This window comes from Pan troglodytes, chromosome 7 (genome assembly GCF_028858775.2).
Source record: "Pan troglodytes isolate AG18354 chromosome 7, NHGRI_mPanTro3-v2.0_pri, whole genome shotgun sequence".
NCBI lineage: Eukaryota > Metazoa > Chordata > Mammalia > Primates > Hominidae > Pan > Pan troglodytes.
The window spans coordinates 59078013-59105336 of record NC_072405.2 but is presented as its reverse complement, the minus strand read 5'-3'; the positions used below and the strand labels follow the sequence as shown (position 1 = coordinate 59105336).

The 27324-nt window shown below is 34.6% G+C and overlaps 1 protein-coding gene across 8 annotated transcripts in view; it reads right to left on the bottom strand.

Moving 5' to 3' along the window:
- Positions 1-27324, bottom strand: part of SNTG1 (syntrophin gamma 1) — an 869847-nt gene that overhangs the window by 252478 nt on the left and 590045 nt on the right. For all 8 annotated transcript variants that reach the window (XM_063817091.1, XM_009455347.5, XM_009455346.5 and 5 more), the window contains 2 exons: positions 13941-14023; positions 7390-7520 (listed from right to left, as the gene is read on the bottom strand). In XM_063817091.1, coding sequence (XP_063673161.1) covers positions 7390-7520; positions 13941-14023 — 214 coding nt within the window. The remainder of the gene's footprint in view (positions 1-7389; positions 7521-13940; positions 14024-27324) is intronic.

Below are 27324 nucleotides of genomic sequence, written 5' to 3'. Positions count from 1 at the left end.
TTGAATAGAGGGAATATTAAATAATAAACATTTCTAATTATTACAAGAGGTAAGGAAATAAAACAGCACAAAAACTCGTGTGTTGAGAAAAAGGAATTTGAGATATATGTATATCTCAACAGTATAAAATCTAACAAATCAATTTCAAAATGGGCAAAAGACATAAACAGACACTTCACTGAAGAAGATATATGGCAAATAAGTACATAATAAGATGCTCAGTGTCATTATAATATGCAAATCAAGGCCACAGGGACATGTCACTACATACCCATTAAAGTGGTTCAATAAAGCAACAAAACTAAATGCTGGCAGAGATGTGGAGAAACAGTCATTCCTACATTGTTGGTGCGAGTGTAAAATTGGACAATCACTCTAGAGAGCAATTTGGTTGCTTCTTAAAAGACTAAAATACTATTAAAATATAATCCATTCATTGCACTTTTTAGCATTTATCCAAATAAATGGAAATGTATGCTTCCAAAAAATCTATATACAAATATTCATACATCTTTACTTAGAATAATCAAAAACTGGAAGCAACCTAGATGTTTTCAAAGGTTGAATTTTTTAAATGTGCTACATCTATACCATAGGATATCACTCAGAAATGAAAAGGAATGAACAACTGAAAAAATAAAACTACTTGGAAAATCTCCAGGAAATTATCCTGTGGGAGGAAACAACAGCAACAACAACAACAACAACAACAAAACAGACACATAGACCAATGGAGCAGAATAGAGAACCCAGAAATCAATTCTCTCATTTACAGCCAACTCACATTCAACAAACGTGGCAACTTTGGAGAAAGGGCAGTCTCTTCAATAAATGTTGCTGGGAAAACTGAAGATCCATATGCAGAAGAATGAAACTAGAGCCCTATCCCTCACCATACACAAAAATAAAATCAAAATGGATTAAATACTTAAATCGAAAGCCTGAAACTATGAAACTGCTGGAAGAAGACACTGGGGAAATGCTCTGGGACATTAGTCTGGGCTAAGATGTTTTGTGTAAGACGTCAAAAGCACAGCCAAAGCAAAAATAGACAAAAGTTATTACATCAAACGAAAAAGCTTCTGCACCACAAGACAAAAAATAAAGTGAGAGACAATCTACAGAATGGGAAAAAATATTTTCAAATGACCCATCTGACAAAGAATTACTGAACAGAATAAACAGGACACTCAAACAACTCAATAACAATAAAAAATCTGACTTAAAAATGGGCAGAAGATTTGAACAGACATTTCTCAAAAGAAGACATACGTATGGTCAACAGGTATATGAAAAATTGCTCAATATCACTAATCATCACAGAAATGCAAATCAAAACTACAATGAGATATCTCACCTCAGTTAAAATGGCTTATATATGAAAGACAGACAATAACAAATGCTGTTGAGGATGTGGAGAAAGAGGAATCCTTACACACTGTTGGTGAAAATGTAAATTAGTACAACCACTACTTCAGAACAGTTTGGAGGGTTCTCAAAAAACTGAAAATAAGACTACCACACGATCCAGCAATTTCATTAGTGGGTATACATTTTAAAGAAAGGAAATCAATATATTGAAAAGACATCTGTGCTCCTATGTTTATTGCAACAATATTCATAACAGCCAAAATGTGAAATCAACCTAAGTGTCTATCAGTGCATGAATGGCTAAAGAAAGTGTAGTATACATTTGGCCAGGTGCGGTGGCTCACGCCTTTAATCCTAGCACTTTAGGAGGCCGAGGCGGGTGGATCACTTGAGGTCAGGAGTTCCAGACCAGGCTAGCCAACATGATGAAACCCCATCTCTACTAAAGATACAAAAAATTAGCAGGGCATGGTGGGGTGCGCCTGTAATCCCAGCTACTCGGGAGACTGAAGCAGAAGAATTGCTTGAACCCAGGGGTGGAGGTTGCAGTGAGCCATGAACACACCATTGCACTCCAGCTTGGGGAACAAGAGTGAAACTCCGTCTCAAAAAAAAAAAAAAAAAAAAAAAACAGAAAGAAAGTGTAGTATACATATACTACATTCATATATATATGTATGTATATATACATATACTACATTCATATATATGTATATATACATATACTACATTCATATATATATGTATGTATACATATGCAATAAAATATTATTCATCCATGAAAAACAAAATGAAATTCTGTCATTTGCAGCAACATGGATGGAATTTGAGGTCATTATATTGAGTGAAATAATCCAGGCACAAAAAGACAAGTATTCCATGTTCTCACTCATATTTAAGTGGGAGCTAAAAAAGTTGATCTCATTGAGACAGCTAGGAAATTGTTCATTACCAGAGACCAGGAAAGTTAGAAGAGAGAGAGAATGAAGAGAAGTTGATTGATGAGCACAAATATATAGTATAGTATAAGAAATAGGACCTAGTATTAAATAGCTTAGTAAGGTGACTGTAGTTTATAATAATCTATTGTATATTTTTAAAAAATAGCTGGAAAAGAAGGATTTGAATAGTTCTCACATAAAGAAAAGACAAATACTAAGATGATGGATATTGTAAGTATACTAACTTGATTTTTACAAATTCTATGGATGTATTAAATGATCACATGTATTCTAAAACTATGCATCTATTATGCATCAAAAATTGAATTAAATAAGGTTATATAGTATCATATATAATGTTCTTAATATGATCAAATAACAGAGGCGAAGAACAGATTATTAGTTGTCAGAGATTAGAAATGTGGTGAGGGAGGAAGGCAAGAGGGATGCTGGTGTAGTTATGGAAGGACTACAGGAGAATGCCTGCAATGATGGAACTGTTCATACAAAACTTGACTGCGTTAGTGGATGCAGGAACATGCATATGTGATAAAATTTCACAGAAATAAACATGCACACACACACACACACACACACACACACGTAAAATCTGAGTGGTGAATTTTGTCAAGTCCATTCCCTGGTTGGGATATTGTATTATAGTTTTGCAATGTGATACAATCTGGGATAATAAGAGTAAATGAAAATACTATTTCCCACAAGTGCACGTGAATATTCAATTTTTTCAAAATAAAAGGTTTAATTATAAAAAGCTAGGATTTTCAATAGAAAAAAATAAGATGTATAATCAAAATATATATGTAGTTACATTAAAGGTAACTAGACTAATTTGATTTAATGACCAAGTTTGTTACTTTGGATTAAAAACAACAAAGAATATTGCAAATATATGTATAATATATAGATGTGTATATATACATATATATTTAATGCAGAAGGGGCATATTTTATACAGTAAGACTAATAAAAGTTTAAAGAATAGGATAGAAGAATTTACAAGTAGATATTAATAAATAGAAATCTGTTTTTTATTTATCCTAATACAGATAGACTTAAAGGCAAGAAACATTTCCAAAGGTACTGGACATGCCATAATTATCAAGCATCATATAACAGGAATTTATAAAAATTCTAAATCTACTTGCATCTGACAACATAATTAAATATATACAGCAAACACTGACTCAACAATGTAGAGAAACACACAGATCTACCATCATAGTGGGACACTTTACCATGTTTATGTAAAACCTAATACAATAAACAGAAAAAAATCATGAATGATGCAGAGGATCAGAGCCTCTAACGAACACATATGACCTAATTGAAATACGTACAACACAGCACTAAAAAAATGACAATACTCATCCTTTATAAATACATATAAAACATTTCCCAAAATAACGTATATGCTGAGTAAAATCAAGCCTCAACAAATATCAAAGGATTGAAATCATCTAGCATGAAATTATACTAAATAGAAATAGCAAAAAAAGATAATTAGAAAATCCCAAAATATTTTGAAATTTTGTGATACACTTTTAAATAGTCCATGGGTCAAAGAAGTAATTATAACAAAAAATAAAATATTATCAAATGAATTTTTTAAAATACATGAATATCAATACTTGTGGATTTCTTATTCTGGCCAAGACAGAGTGGCCTCATTCTTATCAGATGCTTTCTGATGCAACTAAAGAACTTCACACATAAGATGACAAAAATATGGGAAGCCCCTGTGAGGTGAACAGCTAAGCATGAATGGCTAGGGACTTCAAATTCAGGGATAAGAAAAGTGCTGAGTCCCCTGGGTTTTCCTCCTGCATGTCCTAGACACGACCCTCTGAAACCTCCAATCTGAGTGGCTAACAGCAAGACTTTTAAAAACGTAAAGCCTCCAATAAAAATGTGTAACTCCTTTTTAAAGGACTAGAGAATGGGTACAATAAAAACAAAACAAAACCTTTTGGCAATACCTGCCCAAATCCAGTCAAATACCAATGGAACCATTGTCTCCCTGTTCACAAGGTTTTCAGCAGGGCTTAGCAAGAAGCTGGTCTTCCATCCTACACCTTAAAGAAGCAGGCTCCAATTTCCCTGCCAGGGTAGTGTCAGCGGGGTGTCATGGACAGCTGAACCTTCATACTCACCTGCAGCAATTAGAATAAATGGGCTTGTGGGAGATGGGACAAGTACTGTGCCTCCACTTCCATGCTGACAGGTGTGGCCCAGCAAGGAGCTGAGTCTCTCCCACCATCATCACCGCAGTGGAATGAGGTGGAGCTAGTTGCCCTCACCTATCCGTCCACCTCCATCCTTATGTCAGTAGAATTCCCTGAGGAGCTGAGCTTCTACCTCCAACCTTTAGTAACCAAGAAATATGAATAGCCCTCTCCATCTACCTTTCCAGGTGTCAGCATGGTGCAGTAGGAAACTTAACATATACACCCACCCAGTCCTCACAACAAAGAGATTGCCTGCTAAAAACAACAAGAACAAGAACAAGAACAACAACAACAAAACCCAGATTAAATAGTAATCTGAATCTCAACATTTAATATCCAAAAAGTCTAGGATGATTTTGTTAAATCACTTGTCATATCAATATCCAGGAAAATCACAAGTTGAATGAGAAAAGAATTAATGATACTAACAATGAAATGAATGAGATATTGAAAATATCTCACAAGGATTTTACAGTAACCATCCTAAAAATGCTTCAACAGGCAATTACAAGTTTTCTTGAAACAAATAAAAATATTTTTAAAAACTTCAAAAAAGAAGTTATTTTAAAAGGATAAACTAGAACTGAAAAAAATACATCGACAAAAAATAAAATGCTGAATTGGCTGAAGAGCAGAGTTAAATGACAGGAAATAAAATTTGAAAGCATAAATACAGATCAATAAACTTTTCCCAATCTGTTTAACAGAAAGAAAACAGATTTTTTAAAAAGTTTCTCAGTGACATGCAGGACAATAATAAAAGGGTTAATATTTGCATCAACAGAGATCTAGAGGGAGAGAATGGAAAGCGGGACTAATCAAGTGTTTGAAGGAATAAAGGTCAAAAACTTTCCTAATTTGGTGAAAGTCATAATCATACAGACTTAAGAAGCAGAATAAAGCCCATTTAGGAGAAATTTAAAGAAATATGTGCCAACATACGTCATAATTAGTCTTCCGAAACTAAAAAAGAAAAGAAAAGAAAAAAAAGTCTTGAAAGCAGACAGAGGGAAAGAACATATTACTTACAGGGGACGCTGATTTGAATGACAGTAGACATTAATGCCTAACATATTTTAGGTACTGAAAGAAAAGAACTGTCAACTCCAAAGTCTGTATCCTCTCAGATAAATGAAAACTAAGGGAATTAGATGCTAGCAAATCTACCTTTAAAGAATGTCTAAAAAAATTAAGCAGAAAGGAAGCGGTAAAAGAAGCTTTGAAATTCAGAAAGATCATTGATGGGTATACTTTGGGTTAAGTATAATGGATTATCCTTTCCACGAGTTTTTAAAATCTTATTTGATGGTTGAAGCAAAACTCATAATACCACCCGATATAGTGTTTGATGTATATATAGGAAGTTAAGGTAATATCTTTACAAACAGGAAAGATAAAGGAATCTTAATGGAAGCAACATTTCTATTCTTCATTCAAAGTGGTAAAACATTACCAGTAGACTGTGATATATTACCTACACATATTATAATACCTCAAGCAACCAGTCAGAAAACTATGCAAAGTGATATACTCAAAAATACTATAAATAAATCAAGAGGTAATGCTAAACTTGCAGGAGTAACTAAAACAGTATTTGCTGGAAATGTGAAGATCTGACTACATATATTAAGAGATAAAAGTCTTAAAATTAATTATCAAAATGGACTGGCAAACTACAGCCTATGGGACAAATCTAGCCTGCCACCTGTTTTTGTGAAAAAGTTTTATTAGAACAAAGGTGTGCTCATTTATTTATATATTGTATATGGCTATTTTTGTGCCAGAAAAGCAGAGTTGAGTACTTTGTGATGGAGACATGAAGGCCTGCAAAGCATAAAATATTTACTATACAGCTCTTTACAGGAAAGTTTCCCAACCCCTGGAGCTTATATCTCTCAGAAAGCTATAAGAACAAAAATTCAAGCTGAAAAACTTAAGAAATGGAAACAATCAGGGAAAAAGCAGAGACTCATAAAGTATACATACAAGTTAAGAGATTCAAGAAAGTACCAGATTAATCATTTTTAAAAAATCAACAAAATGTACAACTCCTTAGCAAAACTGATCAAGATAAAAAGAGAAAAAAAGTTTCAAGAATGAAAAGGAGGGCACTACTTATCTTACACTTACTAAAATAGATAATAATATAAGAATATTAAAAGCAGAAAATAAATCTTATAATTTAGACCAACTATGCTGCTGGGCATGTGGTTTATATGCCTATAATCCCAGCACTTTGGGAGGCTGAGGCAGGCAGATCTCTTGAGGCCAGGAGTTCAATACCGACCTGGGGAACATGGTGAAATCCCATGTCTACGAAAACAAAACAAAACAAAACAAAAAATTAGCTGGGCATGGTGGCATGTGCCTGCAGTCCCAGCTACTCGGGAGGCTGAAGTGGGAGGATCACCTGAACTCAGGAGGTGGAGGTTGCAGTGAGCCAAGATCGCCCCTCTGCACTCCAGCTAGGGCAACAGAGCTAGACTTTGCCACAAAATAAATGAACAAACAAACAAACAAATAAATAAACTATGCAATATTCTTGAGAAGTAAACAATTAACAAATATGAAATATGAAAACTTAATAAAACTATCTGTTGAGTCTATTGAATCCATTACAATAAGTTAATAGCAGAGTCAGGGCTTTAACTTGTGGTTTTGTCATCAGAATAATAAGTGTTTAACTTTGTTAGATTATTATTTTGAAGCTCTTCTTTCTACTATCAAAAACATACTAAAATCATAAGGCGTATTGTGATATGTCAGAAGGTTTTCTAAAAGGTCTCTTTTTTCATAAACAAAACAATCATAACTCCTAAACACGGACTCACCGACTCAAATCTGTGCCGGGCACATACTGAGAGAAGCGCGAATGAAGTAGAGGGATCAGTCTGAGGTCGCACCATCGCTTCTCCCACCTCAAGCCTGGAGACGTCGGCCACGATGAGCATGATAATGTGTCCTGAAAGGAAGATAAATATTCAACGTAATTTTTTTCTTCTGTGCTTTGAGTTTCTGTGTCTCAAACCCCTTTTATCTGGGGGATATTATTTTTCCCCTAAATGATCAAAAGACTTTAATGGAATACCATGAGAAGAAGTCCAAATTATGGACACTAAAGTTGTATTGGTTAACTTATTTATTAATAGAATGCTATAAGAAGTTAAGAAAGGAATCATTGAGACTAAGAATGCTAGTGAAAACATATTTTAAAATGAGGGGAGCTGGAAGGAAAGGATAAGAATGTAACAGAACATAATTTATTCAAGAATGGAAAAAGTGGGAAAAAAACTGTAACTGTAATTAACCAATTAAGTGAAAAAATAAAAATCAGCTGTAGTTCATTCAATTAGAGAGTATTTTATGAGTGCCAAGTACAATCATAAATGTTTTTAATTTATCAGATTTTTGCAAATATTTTTGAATAGAATAAGCTTTCCTATAAAACAACTTTCAAAACACTGCTCAAGGAAATCTGTGCTCCTTTTTCTAACTTCATGTTCATAAAAAGTTTATACTTTCTTATGTTGTTTTAATTGCATATCAAGGCAACTACTGCTGGCTTAAAATTACACATACATTAAGTTTTGTTAGAGCTTTTTTCTTCCTTTATATATAGAGGAGACTAATATTTGATAAAATTTGGGCTTTTTCACTTGATTCATGTTTCCTTCATTATTTCAGTTTTAATGTTAAAATTTCTTCATCACACCAGCACATCAAATAATATTAATATTTAAATTGGCATGGGTTGTAAGCTCAATTTGACCAGTAAACTGGTAACATTGACTTCCCTTTATTCACTAATTTTTGAGTGATAGTGTTGGAAAAGATTCTATTTTAGTCTAGATATTGAAACTCTGTGAAGTCTAAATATTATTAAGCATTACTCTCAGGCATTAAATTTTTTAACAATGCTTCCAGTGAAAAAACAATATTACTTTTACTTAAGGTTGTATGTTGCCTGGCATTTTATGTTAATTGTTGCAGATTGAGCAAATAAAAATGTACTAAGTCAGTGGAGCAGTTTAGAATACCTGGAAGTGTGGACTGGCTAAGATCACTTAGTGAGGGGTCCCTACTGGTGACTCAATGAGCACCTCAGCTTCCAAGTCACCTGTCCTTCAATGCTACTCAGTTGCTTTTAATGCCTCTCTGGTGACTGCAAAGGCACAAACCTAAGTTTCATATTACTCTTTCTCCTGGCCTCATGTCAGATGTTATGGATGATCGGCATGTGATGTGAGGTCAGATCTTCATGTCATTTGTTACAGATGGTCAGCATATGACATGGGATCAGCTGGGCGATAGTACAAGGTGGCGAGGGCTTAAGCTGCAAGTCAGAATCAGACCACTTAGATTTGAATACCAGTTTCCCAACTGACTAGTCCATTACCTGGGGGCAAGTTGTGTAGTCTCTGTCTTACTATGTTTATCTTCAAAGTGGGGATAATAATGGTAACAACTGGTAAGATTATAGCAACAAATAAAAAATTTCTTATAATCTAGCCCAGCTAAATAGCTCCATACTATTTTCAATATATCTAAAAGGCTAATGGTAATTTAACATTTAGTAAAACAAACTACTTAGATGCCTGGCTTGGTAGCTGTAAGTAAAACGTATCAAATATTATATTCTCGAGAAATAATAATAAGCTCAAATAAGGGGCAAAATTATTTCTAAACATGGAACTTTTAGGGAGGGCATTCTTAGGAATATTACTGTTACTATTTAATAGTAGTTTTAATAATACTTACTTGTACTAAGTGCTTGACTTACACCACTTGCAACATCTTTGAAAAACAAAGCTATTACTGTGTTCATATTTGAAAGGAAAAACAGAAGGTTTTTTTATTTTTAGTTTTTGAGACAGGGTCTCACTCTATCACTTAGAAGTGCACGGTGTGATCTTAGCTCACTGCAATCTCCGCCCATGGGGTCAAGTGGTCTTCCTGCCTCAGCCTCCCAAGTAGCTGAGACTACAGGTGCCCACCACCAGGCCTGATTAATTTTTGTATTTTTAGTAGAGACAGGCTTTCACCCTGTTGGCCAGGCTGGTCTTGAACTCTTGACCTCAGGTGATCCACCTGCCTTGGCCTCCCAAAGTGCTGGGATTGCAGGCGTGAGACAAGAAGGTTTTTTTAAAGAAGTATTTTATTATTACTTCCCAACTTTTCTTCATGAGGGAATATGAAGAAGCAATAATACTGTGTGGCAGGCTTGGGTAAACAAACAAGGTTTCTGTGACCAGGCCAGAGATGTCCACAGGGATTGCAAGTGGCCCAGGACCCACCCAGCTGCACAAAGCAAGGTCCTCGTTGGCAATAACTGAAACTCCTTCCCAGAACCCCAGTGCACACGCACGCATTCCTAAGTTCTACAGTAAACAATTTACCCAAGTCACCCAGCCAGCAAAGGGCACCCCCAGGATTCACTCAGACTAACACCTCTTTGATAGCAGAGCCAACAGATCTACTGTGGCACATTTAACATTCAACATGGATAATCAGAGGTGAAACAATGGAAAAATAATTTGGATTTTTTTAATTGATTATTTCACATTTTGGTTCTATAACTTCAGGTATATTATTTAAAGATGCTTTCTCATCTTTCATAAAATACAATAATAATTTCTCTCAAATTTTGTGTTTCTTCAATAAATGGGATAGAAAATGTCAAAGATTGTTAAAGATATGGGTAATGAGATGTTGAGGACTGACTAATCACCAATACATGAGTACGGTAGGTTTTACAAATCTTATCAATACACTTCATAGCTTGGCAAGTATGGAAATATATGTGGCCTTTGACATTCTTTCTTGTGGCATCTTGATTTGATGCCTTTATGTACCAAAGGTATAAGTATGTCACTTTCTTATGTTTCTTCTTTATAAGAAATATGTAATAAGTCCCACTTCAGTTATTTGACTAAACAGAGTTGATGTATTTCATATTATAGACCTGTGATTTACAGTGGAACACAAGCTATCCTTTAAAGAATTTTTCTCCTTACTTATTTTATTTATGTAAATAGAATATAAATTTACTTTCTAATAATTTTTTGGAATAGTAGTTGATTTATTTTTGCATAAAGGGTAGTCTAAAAACACAATCACTTTTGTGCTTTTGAGAACCATGACTATTTTTCAATAGCTCTACTCTACAATGTCAAAAATGTTGTTTCCTAAAATATTAATAATGTGATTGGAAAAAGCAGCAATCATGTCTCCTTGCTTGTTTCCCAAAATTTTACACATGCCACACAATATCCTCAAGAACAACTATCTTACCAAAACAGAACTGCACAAAGGACAAACTGCTGAGATTTTATTAAGGATTTGGTGGCATAGGATGTATTAATTAAAGGTGTACAGTTAAGAAGAATGTTTCTCAGTCTGGTTGGCTGATTATCTGAATCAGAGTCTTCTGGTAAGCACAGAACAAATTCTTCTACTCCATCTCTAGAGAGAAGAAATTCAGTGAATCTGGGCTGGGGCTTAAGAGCCAAGGTCTTGGTTGGCAAAACAAGTGACTTTCGTGTACCTTCAAATTAGTGATGTCGCGCATCTTTAGAAGGAATAGATTATATTTTTATGTAGGATGGTGGAATGACGCTAATATACTATAAGCCTTTAGTTCCCCTTAGACTTAAAATGCTGCCTTAAAATACAGTAAGGACATGTTAGAAAACCAGAATAATACCTACTCAAAATTGGCTTCAGATCAAGGTATAGACATTGAAAAGGCAGTTTGTGAGCCTAGGATAGAACTGAGAATTAACACACATCAGAAAATCAAATGTTTCTTTTAAGTAGACTGTGTATAATATACACATATTCTGTGGAAAGAAAATTTGCCTCACGATGCACTCTTCCTTCCGAGTGCCCACTGTCTCTTGTTATTTCATGTCTTTGACCTCTCCTAATTTTGTACATCTCTGAGTAGAGATGTTCTCCACTTGCCATTCCTCCATCAAAGCTTATTCAAGATACAGAAGGAACAGCACGTGCTAGCCCTGGCTGTGCAAGCCTGCACGGTCCGATTACCATTGCAGGTTAATGCTCCCGTGCGAGCAACAAAGCACACACTTGGTTTGTAGTCTCTCAACTTACGTTTAATTTTTAGTCAGATGGTCAAAGTCTCTACAACTCTTTATCTCTGTTATTAGAATGCTGCTACTCATTCTTCTCTTTTTCTGCTTATGTTATAGTTAATTGTATGCTTTTGTCTATAGATCTGGATCTTAATTTTTTTGTGTTAAAATCATAATTAACAGCTCCCCAAAGTAAAATAGCTAGAGGGGTATTTCCACAGAGTAAGTTCTCAACAAAAATGCATTTAATTGATATGCATTGAGATTTTTGTCTTTATTTTGAATATACTTTATTTTGTTTTCATATGGTTTTATTATTATTCTCTATAGCATCATGATACTTTCAATTTCCTTACACTGAAATATCTTCAGCAATGTCAAAAGAATGTTCAATCCTAATGCTAAAAGGAAAATAAAATGTGCCTCTGGAAATGGGGAGACATAGCTCCAGTAAGAAGAATTTATAACAGTTGCTTTATTTTTAATTTTATAAAACTGAATTTATTTGGGATCAGTCATGTTATAGAATTGGAGTTATTTTCTTGCTGTAATTACAGTTTTATAAGGAAGGACATTATTCTATATATGTTTTTCTATATGTCAATGGAATGGATTAAAAACAAACCAGAATGATTTCTACCCTTAGACCTGCCAATCTGACTCCTCTGCTCTGCTTATTATACAGGAGTTCAAGGGTATGAGGCAAGACCTAGAACAAAACAGCTCCAAACAGCTTTCTCCCGTTCTGAAGTAAGTTGCTCTTGTTTCTGTCTTAGGAGCAGAGTTGAGATGGAGATTCTTGTGTGAGGGACATGTGGAGGGGGCACTCTCAGGAACAACCTCTGAGGACTGATGGAAGCAGGGCATGTGGTGTCAAACACCCCTGTGAGCTCTGACTCCCAGGCAAAGGGGATCCAGACAAGAGGGATAAGCTGTGAAGGGGCACAGCCAACACCTCCAGCTACTGAGGGCAGGTGCACCAGCGCGGTGAAGGAAAACAGAAGTGGATCGAAATTATCGAAGGCATCTGGATCGGGAGGGAAGAAGGTGAGCAAAGCAATTACAAAATAAAGAGGTAAAAAATTTGGTTGTATATCTAAGTTTTTCATTAGGAAACCTGTATATTTCCTCAAAAACTTTAAGTCACTCCAATCATGCTGTATTGTGGTTTTAAATGCCACTTATTGTGTGGCAATTATTTCTTTGGCAAAAAAAAAAAAGTTTCAAAGATGGCCACATGAAATATATCCAGCTGAAGATGGTTTTAGAAAATATCCCTAGATTTGTACAGATAATCTTTGGTGTTGGCAAATTTCTTTTTACGAAGGAAAAAAGTTGACAACTTGAGGGCCTAAGGTACTCAGCTGAGGAGTAATACTAGGGAAATCAGGTACCGTGAAAGCCATTCAGGACTGAAGATGTTCAAAAAGATTGCTTTGAAGTAAAATGCCACTATTTTGACAAAAATTTCAAATTGCAGGATGAATCATACCAGTCGGTTGAAGAAGCTATATGACATATGTACCATGATATGTGGAATAGAACAATAAAATTCTGCTTAATGTCAGCTCTGCTTCTCTTTATGTTTGTAAGCATGAAAGATGATTGTTAGATCTGCTTATAATCAGAGAAAATTATTTCTTTAAGAATGTGTGAGTGTTTTGAGGGATGAAATGCAAGGAACTTCAAAAACATTTATAAGATATTAAAATCGATTTACTCAAAATGCAAGTAGAGAACAAAGATTAAAATTTTATTAAATATCTATAAAACAAAGTTTAATTTTAACTTTTACTAAATGCATGTATAGTTAAACGTTCTTTACATGTTAAAATAATATGTGAATCAGATTTTCTCACTTTGCAGTAATTGCTTACTGTGAATAAAGTTGGTTAAAAAAATCCTAACAAATGGCAAATTAAATAGTTACTTTTAGTTAAGTAATTTCAAAAGAAAAAAGTGAGAAAACTAATGTCAAAGCATTTTGAACCTGAAATCACATATAATGTGCAATGTTCTAAAATGACTGTATATTATACATCCCCAGTGACATCCCCAAGTTAATAGTATCTATTGCTTCAAAAGAACTTAATCCATACAGACTTGAGAGGGGAAAAAATGGCATAAGAAGCCTGATCTATTTATTTTCCATTTCTTGTTTATCATAATTCCTAAATGATTATGCAACCAGGGATTTCCTATCTGTCAGATAAATCAGATTCACTAGCAGTTTTTATAAACTATGTGTTATCTCCTTATTAATCTGAGCTATGCCTGGGTCATCTTACTGTATTGTTGGGATGGTAGTTGAGATGTAAGCCACTGTCACAGAGAGGAGAGGAGGTGCCACTGCTCTGGTCACTTGGAGCACCTGCAGGAGACAAAATCATAACATTCCGCTGGTGAGAATGCCATAACCTTCTAAACTGATGCATTCCATTACACTTTCAAGGATACTCAGTAATATCAAGTAAATCAGATATTACAATACAATTTTATTTCAGTTATACTAAAGCCAGAGTTTTGCAAGTAAGCCAAGTGACTACAGGTATCTGGGCACTAAAAGAGACTCACAAAAATTTGTCTTTGATTTCAGAAACATTAAGACTTTATAAAGGAAAATGTACAGCCTTATAAAAAGTATTATTTTGCTTAATTATCTAAAGTGGCCTGCTTTTAGAAACCATACTTAAAATAATGCAAGATTTTGGTTGTCTACAGAGTTCTATTTAATGTCATATTTCAACCAAGTGGTAAATCCTACCCTTAGAAACTATAATTTTCCATGATGCAAAAATGTTTGCATGTTCTGTTTTTATAGGTACTCTTTGTTAGTATTCAAGTATCCATTAAAATTATCAAATTTTGTATAATTGCAATGAAAAAACTTCATATTAGACTTTAATGAGATGCCTACTAATATCTATTTTTTAAAGATGAGTAACGCCTTAAGGATTTGTCATTTTCTAAGATTTCCCAGTTTAGTACGTATTAGAGTCACAATTAGTATACATAGTTCCTGACTTCTGATTACTTGATTTTTCTAAAGATATTTTTAAAAGTTATTAATGTTTATAAATATTACCCACAAATATAATTGACACTCAATTAATATTTGAAATATTATACTTGATTTCAAACATCATAGGTCATAGGGAACACTACTTACATAATAGTCCATGTGCTAAAAAAAAAGATATTGTTCTTCTCTTTTATTACTCTCACATTCTGTAATTTTCCTGGAACTAAGAAGGGAAATATAGGCTTTCTTGCTATATTGATCTGGATATAATTTTTCTAATCTTTAAACTGTAAGAATACCACACTATGTTTTAGTTATTTTTCCTGTGAAGTTTATTTGCATTTATATCTTCTACAACATTTTAATGTATATATGTATTACTTTAAAGCAAATGTGTATTTTAAAGCATATACATTTTGAACTGAACAAAATAAAAATACAACATATCAAACTCTGTGAATGAATCTTAAGTAGTCATTTGAGTGAAATTTAAATGTTTAAATACATACACCAAAAGAAGGTAGGTATAAACTTAATGATCTTAAGAACTTAAGAATGGAGGAGCAAATTGAACCAAAGCAAAACAAACAAAATAAATAAAAAATAAAAATAAAACTGGGAAAAATTAAATAGAAAAGAGAAAAAAATAAAGAAAATTAATTAAGGCAAATATCAGATATTTGGGGAAACTAATAAATTAGATAAACCCATAGCAAAAAAAATAATTTAGAAAAAAGAGACAGAAAATACAATTTATCAACATCAGGAATGAAGGAGGGGTCATTACCGAGAGCTAACGGATGTTAAAAGGAATGATGAGTGGTCATGATAAATAATTTCATGAAAGAAATTGACAACTTAGTTGAAGTGAACAAATACATTAAAAAAAAAATCTAACCAAAATTTACAAAAGAAGAAAGAGACTATCAACTCTTATGGACATATGCAAAAAAGAAAAATGTAAACAATATATTAGCAAACCAAGCCTAGTAATATATGAAAAATATATCACATCATGACCAAGTAAGTGGTATTTATTCTAGAAATGCAAGCTTGGTTTTACATTCAAAATCCATTTTAAACATTTACCATATCAAAAGGCTAAAGAACAAAAGCATATATGTAATATTTCGATGTATGTAGAAAAATATTTGAGAAAATTCACCATCAATTTTTGTTTTTTACAAAAAGCAAATTAAAAACTTTAGCCTTCTAGGAATAGATGTGCTCCTCTATCTGATAAAGAACATCTTTAAAAACCTATATCCGATACCCTAATTAATGACAAAAAAAACCTAGATTATTCCCCACTAGTATCAAGAGAAAGAAAGGGATGTCTACCCTTAACACATTGTTAAAAATAAAAATGGAAGTCTTAGCCACTGCAACAGGAAAGTCAAAATAATTAAAGAAATGTAGATTGGAAAGGAAGAAGCAAAACCTTATTTGCAGATAACACAATCGTATATATAGAAAAACATTAAGAATGCAGAAAAGTCTTTCTAGAATTATGCTATGTTGCAATATGTTAATATATAAAATTAAATTATATTTTATGTGTTGGCAATAAACAACTGGACAATGAAGTTTTAAAATATTATTTACAATAAAATTAAAACATAAAATGCATATAAATAAATTTAATGAAAGATATACAATAATTCCAAATTAAAAAGACTAATATATTGCTGAGAAGAAAACATAAATGAAAAGGTAATCTCCAAATTGTTTATAAATTTAATTTAGTTCCATTCAAAATTCCAATACATTTTTTATGCAAATTGGCATGCGATTTCTGAAATATATGCAGCAATACAATAGACGTAGAATAGCCAAATGATCTTTACAAATTTCAAAGTTGAAGAACCTCTTCTAGGTCACTTTAGGATATGTTACAATAATAAATAATATGATTTTCATTTAAAAAAATAGACATGTAAATTAGTGGAAATAAAGTATCCCAAAATAAATCCAAACATGTATGATCAAATAATAATCATATATATACATATATCAAATACACACACACATAATTGATTCTTATGTAAGATGCACAAAAATATAAGATATATTATAAATGTAAACATAAAAGCTAAAGCAACAAGCCTCTAGAGGAAAATAAGAAAAAATATCTTTGCAACCTTGGGGTAGGCAAGTATGTCTTAGAGAGGATACAAAAACAATAAAAGGAAATAAAGCTTCTGCTAACAAAGACAACCTCAAGTGAAAAATGTAGATATACAAAGACTAAGAGAAAATCTTCGTAATTTATATCACTGGCAAAAGGCTTATATAGATAATATTTTTTAAAACTCATGCACTATAATAGTAAAAAGAACATACCAACAGAAAAATGGGGAAAAGTCTTGAACAGAAGCTTTCCAAAAGAAGATATACACATGGCCAATAATCACACAATATGGAGATAATTATTATTAGTCATCAGGAAAATGCAAATTAAAACTACAATAAGATTTCACTGCACACTCAATAGAATGGCTGGAAGAAATATTTGAGCATCAAATATTGGAAAGAATGTAGGGCAGCCAGTGCTTGCATACCTTTCTGGGGAACACAGTGGGAGTTGTTTAATAACATGCTGACTTTGGGCCGGGCGCGGTGCCTCATGCCTGTAATCCTAGCACTTTTGGTGGATGAGGCAGGATGATCACAAGGACAGGAGATCGAGACCATCCTGGCCAACATGGTGAAACCCAGTCTCCACTAAAAATACAAAAATTAGCCAGGTGTGGTGGCAAGCGCCTGTAGTCCCAGCTACTTGGATGGCTGAGCAGGAGAACCGCTTGAACTCAGGAGGCAGAGGTTGCAGTGAGCCTGGCAACAGGGCGAGACTCCATCTCAAAAAATATATACATATATATGCGTGTATATATGTGTTTGTGTATACACACACACACACACACACATATATATATGCTGACTTTGATGAAGTTCAGAAAGATGGTGGAATAGAAACCTCAGACCTTGCTTCCCATAGACACACCAACTTTGCAACAATATATAGTTAAGAAAGCTTTGAAGAGTGCTCCAGAAACTAGTTAATAAGTCACAGTAACCCAGGTAAGCTCAAAGCCAAGAGCAGCCACATTAAAAATGGGTAAAAAGACCATTTCATTTCACCCATGACAGCCCTTCCACTAAGCTGGAATAACTTGGTGTGATCAGAAGTAAATGTCAAACTTGCAGCCACTCTCTAGAGTGGAAGAAAAGCAAAAAACACTCATCCAATATTCTGGCTTTTGGGGGAGTGCACAAGGGTCTGGTTTCTGTGTCACTGACTGGGTGCACTGATAGATGTAGCATACTCTGGATGCCTGAGGCTCAGAGAACACAGAAGAGTTCAGGGGCTCATTGCAGCACTAGAGAACCTGCAGTTCTGCAGCCAGACCAGCAGAGGAAATAGTAATTATAAGGTCAGGAAAAAGAAACCAACAAACCTCTCTTTTGGGATATTACATGCCCAGAGAAGATGAATCCCCTGAAAATGTTTGGAAGACACTTTACCCAGGCTGATTGGTGAAGTTCTTTTCCAGTGTGTAATCAGTTAGAAAAAGTCTAAGAGACATGGCTGATTTTTTCAAATTCACAAATCCCAGAAAAAAAAATAATAGCACAGACATATGAAGCAACAGAGAAACAAAATAAACCACCGAAAACCAAGTGGAAACCATGGTCTATAAATTATCTTTAAAAACACAAAATAATCATCTCAAAGAAGCTCAGTGTGCTAAAACAAAAACACAGATAGCTAAATAAAATTAGAAAAATTATGCATGAACTGAAAATGTCAAAAAATATAGAAAAGACAAGAAACCCACACAGAAATTCTGAAGATGAAGAATACAATAATGAAGTGAAATATTCACTAGAGATAATCAACAGCAGATTTTATCAAGCAGAAGAAAAAGTGAATTCAAAGGCATGACATTTGAGGACTAAAAGGAAATTAGAATTAGGAAAAGTGAAGAAATGCTAAGAGATTTATATGACACCATCAAGCAGACCAATAGACACTTTATAGAAGTCCGAAAAAAAGAAGATGGGCAGAGAGCTTATTCAAAGAAATAATTTTCAAAAATGTCCCAAATCTGGGGAAGAAAATGAACATTCAATAGAAGAAACTTGAAGATCTCCAACTAGGATGAACCTAGAAAGGCTCACACTGAAACTCATTATTATCAAACTGTCAAAAGTCACAGATAAACAGATAATCTTGAAAGCTGCAAGAAAAAAATGCAATTTTGCAGGTAAAGGGAAGATCTCATAGATCAACACATTTCTCAGCAGAAACATTATAGGGAGAAAGGAGTGGGATGATATATTCAAAGTGCTGAAAGAAAAATAAAATCAGCCAATCTAGAATACCATACCCAGCAAACCTGTTCAATAAATTTGAGGGAGAAATAAAGATCTTCTTAAATAAACAAAAACCATGGGACTTCATCACCACTAGAACTGTTTTACAAAATTGCTAAAGAGAATTCTTCAAATTGAAGTAAAAGAACACTAGACAGAAAGAGAAATGCATATAAAAAATAATGTCCTCTGGTAAAGGTAGATGTAGACAAATACAGAATAATGAAGGTGTATTCATAGTAATTTTATTGTGGTACAGAATTTACATGATAAAACTGTGAAAAATAACTATACAGTCATTCCTCCATGGGAGATTGATTCCAGGACACCCTTCACATACCAAAATTCACATCTGCTGTAGTCCCTTATATAAAATGATGTAGTATTTGCATATAGCCTATGCACATCCTTCAGTATATTTTAAATCACCTCTAGATTGCATATAATACCAAATACAATGTAAATAATATGTATGTAGTTGTTATACTGTACTGTTTATTTGTATTATTTTTATTGTTGTGTAATATTTTAATTAATAATTTTGATTTGCGGCAGGCTAAATTCACAGATGTGGAATTTGTGTCACAAGTATACCTATACAAGTGGTTTAAGGGATATAAAATATAACAAGTTGTATTTATAAGGCAGTGTATGTGATTGACATGGAGTTATCAGTTTAAATTCACTTACTTAAAAACGGTTAATAGTATTTAATAAAGTATATTAACATGATTATTTCTTGCCTAGGTGACTTATTTTTAATAGAAAATAATAATTTAACAAGTATATTTGTCCATTAAAAATAGGTAAAAGGGAATTAATAACAGCAAGATTGTGGGATAGAAATCTCTATATTTCATTCCCCAACAGAGACACTAACTTGAAACCAATATATGGTATAGAAGGTGTGGAGGGGATGTAAAGAAGTAAGATCTGTGTACTGTGATTAAGTTATTATCCATTTAAAATAGATTGTTATAGTATGTTCTATGCAATACCTATTAGAGTCACAGAAATACCTATAAGGGATACACAAAAGAAATTGATAAAAGGATCAAAGCATGGAACTACAAAAAACAAGGAAACAAATGAAAGTAGCTAAAGAGGAAAAGAGGGGCACTGTAACTATAAGACATACAGAAAACAACAAAATGACAGCAGTAAGTGTTTCCCTATCAGCAATTATTTAAATGTTAAGTGGAATAAACTTCCAAAACCACAGAGATAAAGTGGTTAAATGGATTTTAAAACCCAATATCCAAGTACAGACATATCTCATTTTATTACATTTTGCTCGATTTTGCTTCACAGATTTTTTACAAATTGAAGGTTTATGTCAACCATGCATCCAGCAGATCTATATGCTGTTTTTATAATAGCTTGTGGTCACTTTGTGTCTCTGCATCACATTTTGGTAATTCCCACAGTATTTCAACTTTTTCATTATTATTATACGTGGTATGGTGATCTGTGGTCAGTCATCATTGATGCTACTATTGTAATTCTTTTGGAGCTTCACAAACCATGCCACATAAGGCAAGGAACTTAATGAATAAATGTTGTATGTGTTCTGACAGCTCAACTGACTAGCTGTTCCCCATCTCTCTCCCTCTCCTTGGGCTTCCATATTCCCTAAGACACAATAATATTGAAATTAGAACAAAGAATAACCCTACAATGGCCTCTAAGTGTTCAAATAAAAGAAAGAATTGCAAGTCTCTCACTTAAAATCACAAGCTAGAAAAGAATAAGCCTAGTGAAGAAGTCATATTGAAAGCCAAGATAAGCCAAAAGCTTAGCCTCTTCTGCCAGTTAGCCAAGTTGTGAATGCAAAGGAAAAGTGTTTGAAGGAAGTTAACAGTGCTACGCCAGTGAACACATGCATGTTGAAGCAAAACAATCTTCTTACTGATAAGGAGAAAGTTTTAGTGGCCTGGATAGATCAATCCATCCACAGCATTCCCTTAAGCCAAATCTTAATCCAGGGCAAGATACTAACTCTCTTCAATTCGATAAAGGCTGAGAGGTGAGGAAGGTACAGAAAAAAAAGTTCGAAGATAGCAAATGTTGCTTTATGAGACTCAAGAAAAGATACTGTCACCATATATAAAATTACAAGATGAAGAAACAAGTGCTGTTGCAGGAGCTTTAGAAGCTATAACTAGGGCTAGGATTAATGATGAATACGGCTTCACTAAAAAACAGATTTTTGATGTATCCATTAAATAGCCTCATATTAGAAGAAGATGACATCTAAGACTTTCACAGGTAAAAGGAAGTCAAGCCAGGTACAGTGGCTCATGCCTATAATCCCAGCACTTTGGGAGGCTGAGGCGGGCAGATCACAAGGTCAGGAGATCAAGACCATCCTGGCCAACATGGTGAAACCCCATCTCTACTAAAAATACAAAAATAAGCCAGGCATGGCGGTGCGTGCCTGTATTCCCAGCTACTTGGGAGGCTGTGGCAGGAGAATTGCTTGAACCTAAGTGGCAAAGGCTGCAATTAGTGTAGATCACACCTCTGCACTCCAGCCTGGGTAACAGAACGAGACTCTGTCTAAAAAAAAAAAAAAAAAAAAAAAAAAAAAAGGAAGGAAGTTAATGTCTGCCTTCCAAGCTTCAGCAAACTCTTGTTAGGGGCTAATGCAGCTGCTATCAGTTGAATTCCATTTTTATTTACCATTCTGAAATCCTAGGGCACGGATAGGTCCCTTAACAATTATGGTGAATCTACTTTGCCTGTGCTCTAGAAATGGAATAACAAGGCCTAGATGGCAGCATGTCTGTTTACAGCAAGGTTTACTGAATATTTAAGCCCACTGTTGAGACCTACTGCTCAGAAACACACACACACACACACACACACCCTGAAACACACATCAAAACACATTCCTTTCCAATAATCACTGCTTATTGACAATATTCCTGGTCACCCAAGACTACTGATGAAGATGGACAAGATTAATGTAGTTTTCATGCCTGCTAACACAAAATCCATTCTGCAGCCCATGGATGAAAAAGGAATTTCAAAGTTTCATGTCGTATTATTTAAGAAATATATTTAATACAGGGACAGCTGCCATAGATGGGGATTACTCTGATGGACCTGGGCAAAGTCAATTGAAAACCTTCTGGAAATGATTCTCCATTGTTGATACTATTAAGAGTACTCATGATTAATATTGACGGGAGTAGGTAAAAATATCAATATTAAAAGGCATTTGGAAGAAGTTGATGCCAACTCATGGGTGACTTTGAGGAGTTCAAGACTTCTCAAGTAGAGGCAGTAAGTGTAGATGTGATGGAAATAGCTGGAGAATTACAATCAGAAGTAGAGCTTGAAGATGTGACTGAATTGTTCCAATCTCATGAGTGTTTTCTTGAGATGGACTCTATTCTTGGTGAAGATGTTATGAACATTGTTGAAATGACAATAAAGTATTTAGAATATTACATAAACTTAGTTGATAAAATGGTTGCAGAGTTTAAGAAGATTGACTAATTTTGAAGGAAGTTCTAATATGGGTAAAATCCCCCAAGAAGATTACAAGTTACAGAGAAATCTTTCATGAAAGGAAGAGTTAATGAATGTGACAAACTTCATTGTTGTCTATTTCAAGGAATTGTCATAGCCATTCCAAACTTCAGCAACCACCACTCTGATCAGTCAGCATCCATCAATAGAGAGACTAACAAAAAGGCTGCAAATCAGTGAAGGCTCAGATGATTCTTAGCATGTTTTAGCAAAAAGTATTTTTTATTGTACTTTAAGTTCTGGGGTACATGTGCAGGACATGCAGGTTTGTTACATAGCTATGCACGTGCCATGGTGGTTTGCTGCACCCATCAACCCATCACCTACATTAGGCATTTCTCCTAATGCTATCCCTCCCCTAGACCCCCAGCCCCCATCAGGCCCTGGTGTGTGATATTCCCCTCCCTATGTCCATGTGTTCTCAAATGTTCAACTCCCACTTATGAGTGAGAACCTGGTGTTTGGTTTTCTGTTCCTGTGTTAGTCTACTGAGAATGATGGTTTCCAGTTTCATCCTTGTCCCTGCAAAGAACATGAACTCATTTTTTTATAGCTGCATAGTAGTCCATGGTGTATATGTGCCACATTTTCTTTATCCAGTCTATCACTGATGGGCAATTGGGTTGGTTGCATGTCTTTGCTATTGTAAATACTGCTGCAATAAACATATGTGTGCATATGTCCTTATAGAAGAAAGATTTACATTCCTTTGGGTATATACCCAGTAATGGGATTGCTGGGTCAAATTGTATTTCTCATTCTAGATCCTTGAGGAATTGCCACCCTATCTTTCACAATGGTTGAACTAATTTACACTCCCACCAACAGTGTAAAAGCGTTCCTATTTCTCCAAATCCTCTCCAGCATCTGTTGTTTCCTGACTTCTTAATGATCACCATTCTAACTGGCGTGAGATGGTATCTCGTTGTGATTTTGATTTGCATTTCTCTGATGACCAGTGATGATGAGTATTTTTTCATGTGTCTGTTGGCTGCATAGATGTCTTCTTTTGAGAAGTGTCTGTTCATATCCTTCACCCACTTTTTGATGGGGTTATTTGCTTTTTGTTGTAAATTTGTTTACATTCCTCGTAGATTCTGGATATCAGCCTTTGCCTTTTTCTCCCATTCTGTAGGTTGCCTGTTCACTCTGATTATAGTTTCTTTTGCTGTGCAGAAGCTCTTTAGTTTAATTAGAGCCCTTTTGTCAATTTTGGCTTTTGTTGCCATTGCTTTTGGTATTTTAGTCATGAAGTCTTTGCCCATGCCTATGCCCTGAATGGTATTGCCTAGGTTTTCTTCAAGGGTTTTTATGGTTTTAGATCTTACGTTTAAGTCTTCAATACATCTTGAGTTATTTTTTGTATAAGGTGTTAGGAAGAGGTCCATTTTCAGTTTTCTGCCTATGGCTAGCCAGTTTTCCCAGCAACATTTATTAAATAGGAAATCCTTTCCGCATTGCTTGTTTTTGTCAGGTTTGTCAAAGACCAGATGGTTGTAGATGTATGGCATTATTTCTGAGGCTTCAGTTCTGTTCCATTGGTCTATATGTCTGTTTTGTTACCAGTACCATGCCATTTTGGTTACTGTAGCCTTGTAGTATTGTTTGAAGTCAGGTAGCATGATGCCTCCAGTTTTGCTCTTTTTGCTTAGGATTGTCTTGGCTATTCAGGCTCTTTTTTGGTTCCATATGAAATTTAAAGTAGTTTTTTTTTTCAAATTCTGTGAAGAAAGTCAATGGTAGCTTGAATCTATAAATTTCTTTGGGTAGTATGGCCATTTTCACTCTACTGATTCTCCCTGTCTATGAACATGGAATGTTTTTCAAATTGGTTGTGTCCTCTCTTATTTCCTTGAGCAGTGCTTTGCAGTTCTCCTTGAAGAGGTCCTTCACTTCCCCTGTAAGTTGTATTCCTAGATATTTTATTCTCTTTGTAGCAATTGTGAATGAGAGTTCACTTATGATTTGGCTCTCTGTTTGTCTATTAATGGTGTATAGGAATGATTGTGATTTTTGCCCATTGGTTTTGTATCCTGAGACTTTGCCAAAGTAGCTTATCAGCTTAAAGAGATTTAGGGCTGAGATAATTGGGTTTTCTAAATATACAATCATGTCATCTGCAAACAGAGACAATTTGACTTCCTCTTTTCCTATTGAATATCTTTATTTTTTTTCTCTTGCCTGATTGCCCTGGCCAGAACTTCCAATACTATTTTGAATAGGAGTGGTAAGAGAGGGCAACCTTGTCTTGTGCTGGTTTTCAAAGGGAATGCTTCCAGCTTTTGCCCATTCAGTATGATACTGGCTGTGGGTTTGTCATAAATAGCTCTGATTATTTTGAGATACATTCCATCAATACCTAGTTTATTGAGAGTTTTTAGCATAAAAGGGTGTTGAGTTTTATTGAAGGCCTTTTCTGCATCTATTGAGATAATTATGTGGTTTTTGTCATTGGTTCTGTTTATGTGATGGATTACATTTATTGATTTGTGTATGTTTAACCAGGCTTGCATCCCAGGGATGAAGCCGGCTTGATCATGGTGGATAAGCTTTTTGATGTGCTGCTGGATTCATTTCGAGAGTTTTTTTTGGAGGATTTTCGCATCAATGTTTATCAGTGATATTGGCCTGCAATTTTCTTTTTTTGTTGTGGCTCTGCCAGGTTTTAGTATTAGGATGATAATGGCCTCATAAAATGAGTTAGGGAGGAGTCCCTCTTTTTCTATGGTTTGGAATAGTTTCAGAAGGAATGGTGCCAGCTCCTGTTGGTACCTCTGGTAGAATTTGGCTGTGAACCCAACTGGTCCTGGGCTTTTTTGGTTGGTAGGCTATTAATTACTGCCTCAATTTCAGAACTTGTTATTGGCCTACTCAAGGATTTGACATCCTCCTGATTTAGTCTTGGGAGGGTGTATGTGTTCAGGAATTTACCCATTTCTTCTAGATTTTCTAGTTTATTTGCATAGAGGTGTTTATAGTATTCTCTGATAGTAGTAATATATTTCTGTGGGATCAGTGGTGATATCTCCTTTATCATATTTTACTGTGTCTATTTGATTCTTCTCTCTTTTCTTCTTTCTTGGTCTGGATAGTGGTCTATTATGTCAATCTTTTCAAAAGAAATAGCCCCTGGATTGATTGATTTTTTGAAAGGTTTTTTTGAGTCTCTATCTCCTTAAGTTCTGCTCTCATCTTAGTTATTTATTGTCTTCTGCTAGCTTTTAAATTTGTTTGGTCTTGCTTCTCTAGCTCTTTTAATTGTGATGTTAGGGTGTCAATTTTAGAAATTTCCTGCTTTCTCTTGTGGGCAATTAGTGCTATAAATTTCCCTCTAAACACTACTTTAGCTGTGTCCCAGATATTCTGGTACATTGTGTCTTTGTTCTCATTGGTTTCAAAGAACTTATTTATTTCTGCCCTAATTTCGTTATTTACCCAGTAGTCACTCTGGAGCAGGTTGTTCATTTTCCATGTAGTTGTGTGGTTTTGAGTGAGTTTCTTAATCCTGAGTTCTTATTTGATTGCTGTATGATCTTAGAGTCTGTTTGTTATGATTCTCATTCTTTTGTATTTGCAGAGGAGTGTTTTACTTCCAATTGTGTGGTCAATTTTAGAATAAGTGTGATGTGGTGCTAAGAAGAATGTATATTCTGTTGATTTGGGGTGGAGAGCTCTGTAGATGTCTATTAAGTCCACTTGCTCCAGAGCTGAGTTCAAGTCCTGAATATCCTTGTTAATTTTCTGTCCTCTTGATCTGTCTAATATTGACAGTGGGGTGTTAAAGTCTCCCACTATTATTGTCTGGGAGTCTAAGTCTCTTTGTAGGTCTCCAAGAACTTGCCTTATGAATCAGCATGCTCCTATATTGGGTGCATATATATTTAGGATAGTTAGCTCTTCTTGTTGCATTGATCCTTTTATCATTATATAATGCCCTTCTTTGTCTTTTTTGATCTTTGTTGGTTTAAAGTCTGTTTCATCAGAGACTAGGATTTCAACCCCTGCTATTTTTTTTTTTTTTTTTTGCTTTCCATTTGCTTGGTAAATATTCCTCAATTTCTTTATTTGAGCCTATGTGTGTCTTTGCACATGAGATAGGTCTCCTGAATACAGCACACCAGTGGTTCTTGACTCTTTGTCCAATTTGCTAGTCTGTGTCTTTTAATTGGGGCATTTAGCCCATTTACATTTAAGGTTAATATTGGTATGTGTGTATTTGATCCTGTCATGATGCTACCCAGTTATTTTGCCTGTTATTTGACAGTTTGTTAATGGCATTGATGGTCTTTACAATTTGGTATACTTTTGCAGTGGCTGGTATCGGTTTTTCCTTTCCATATTTAGCACTTTTTTCAGGAACTCTTGTAAGGCAGATTTAGTGGTGACAAAATTTCTCAGCAATTGTTTTTCTGTAAAGAATTTTAGTTTTCCTTCACTTATGGAGCTTAGTTTGGCTGGATATGTAATTCTGGGTTGAAAATTCTTTTCTTTAAGAATGTTGAATATTAGCCCCCACTCTCTTCTGGCTTGTTGGGTTTCTGCAGAGACATCTGCTGTTAGTCTGATGGGCTTCCCTTTGTCGGTAACATGACCTTTCTCTCTGGCTGCTCTTAACATTTTTTCCTTCATTTCAACCTTGTTGAATCTGATGACTATGTGTCTTGGGATTGCTCTTCTTGAGAAGTGTCTTTGTGGTGTTCTCTGTATTTCCTGAATTTGAATGTTGGCCTGCCTTG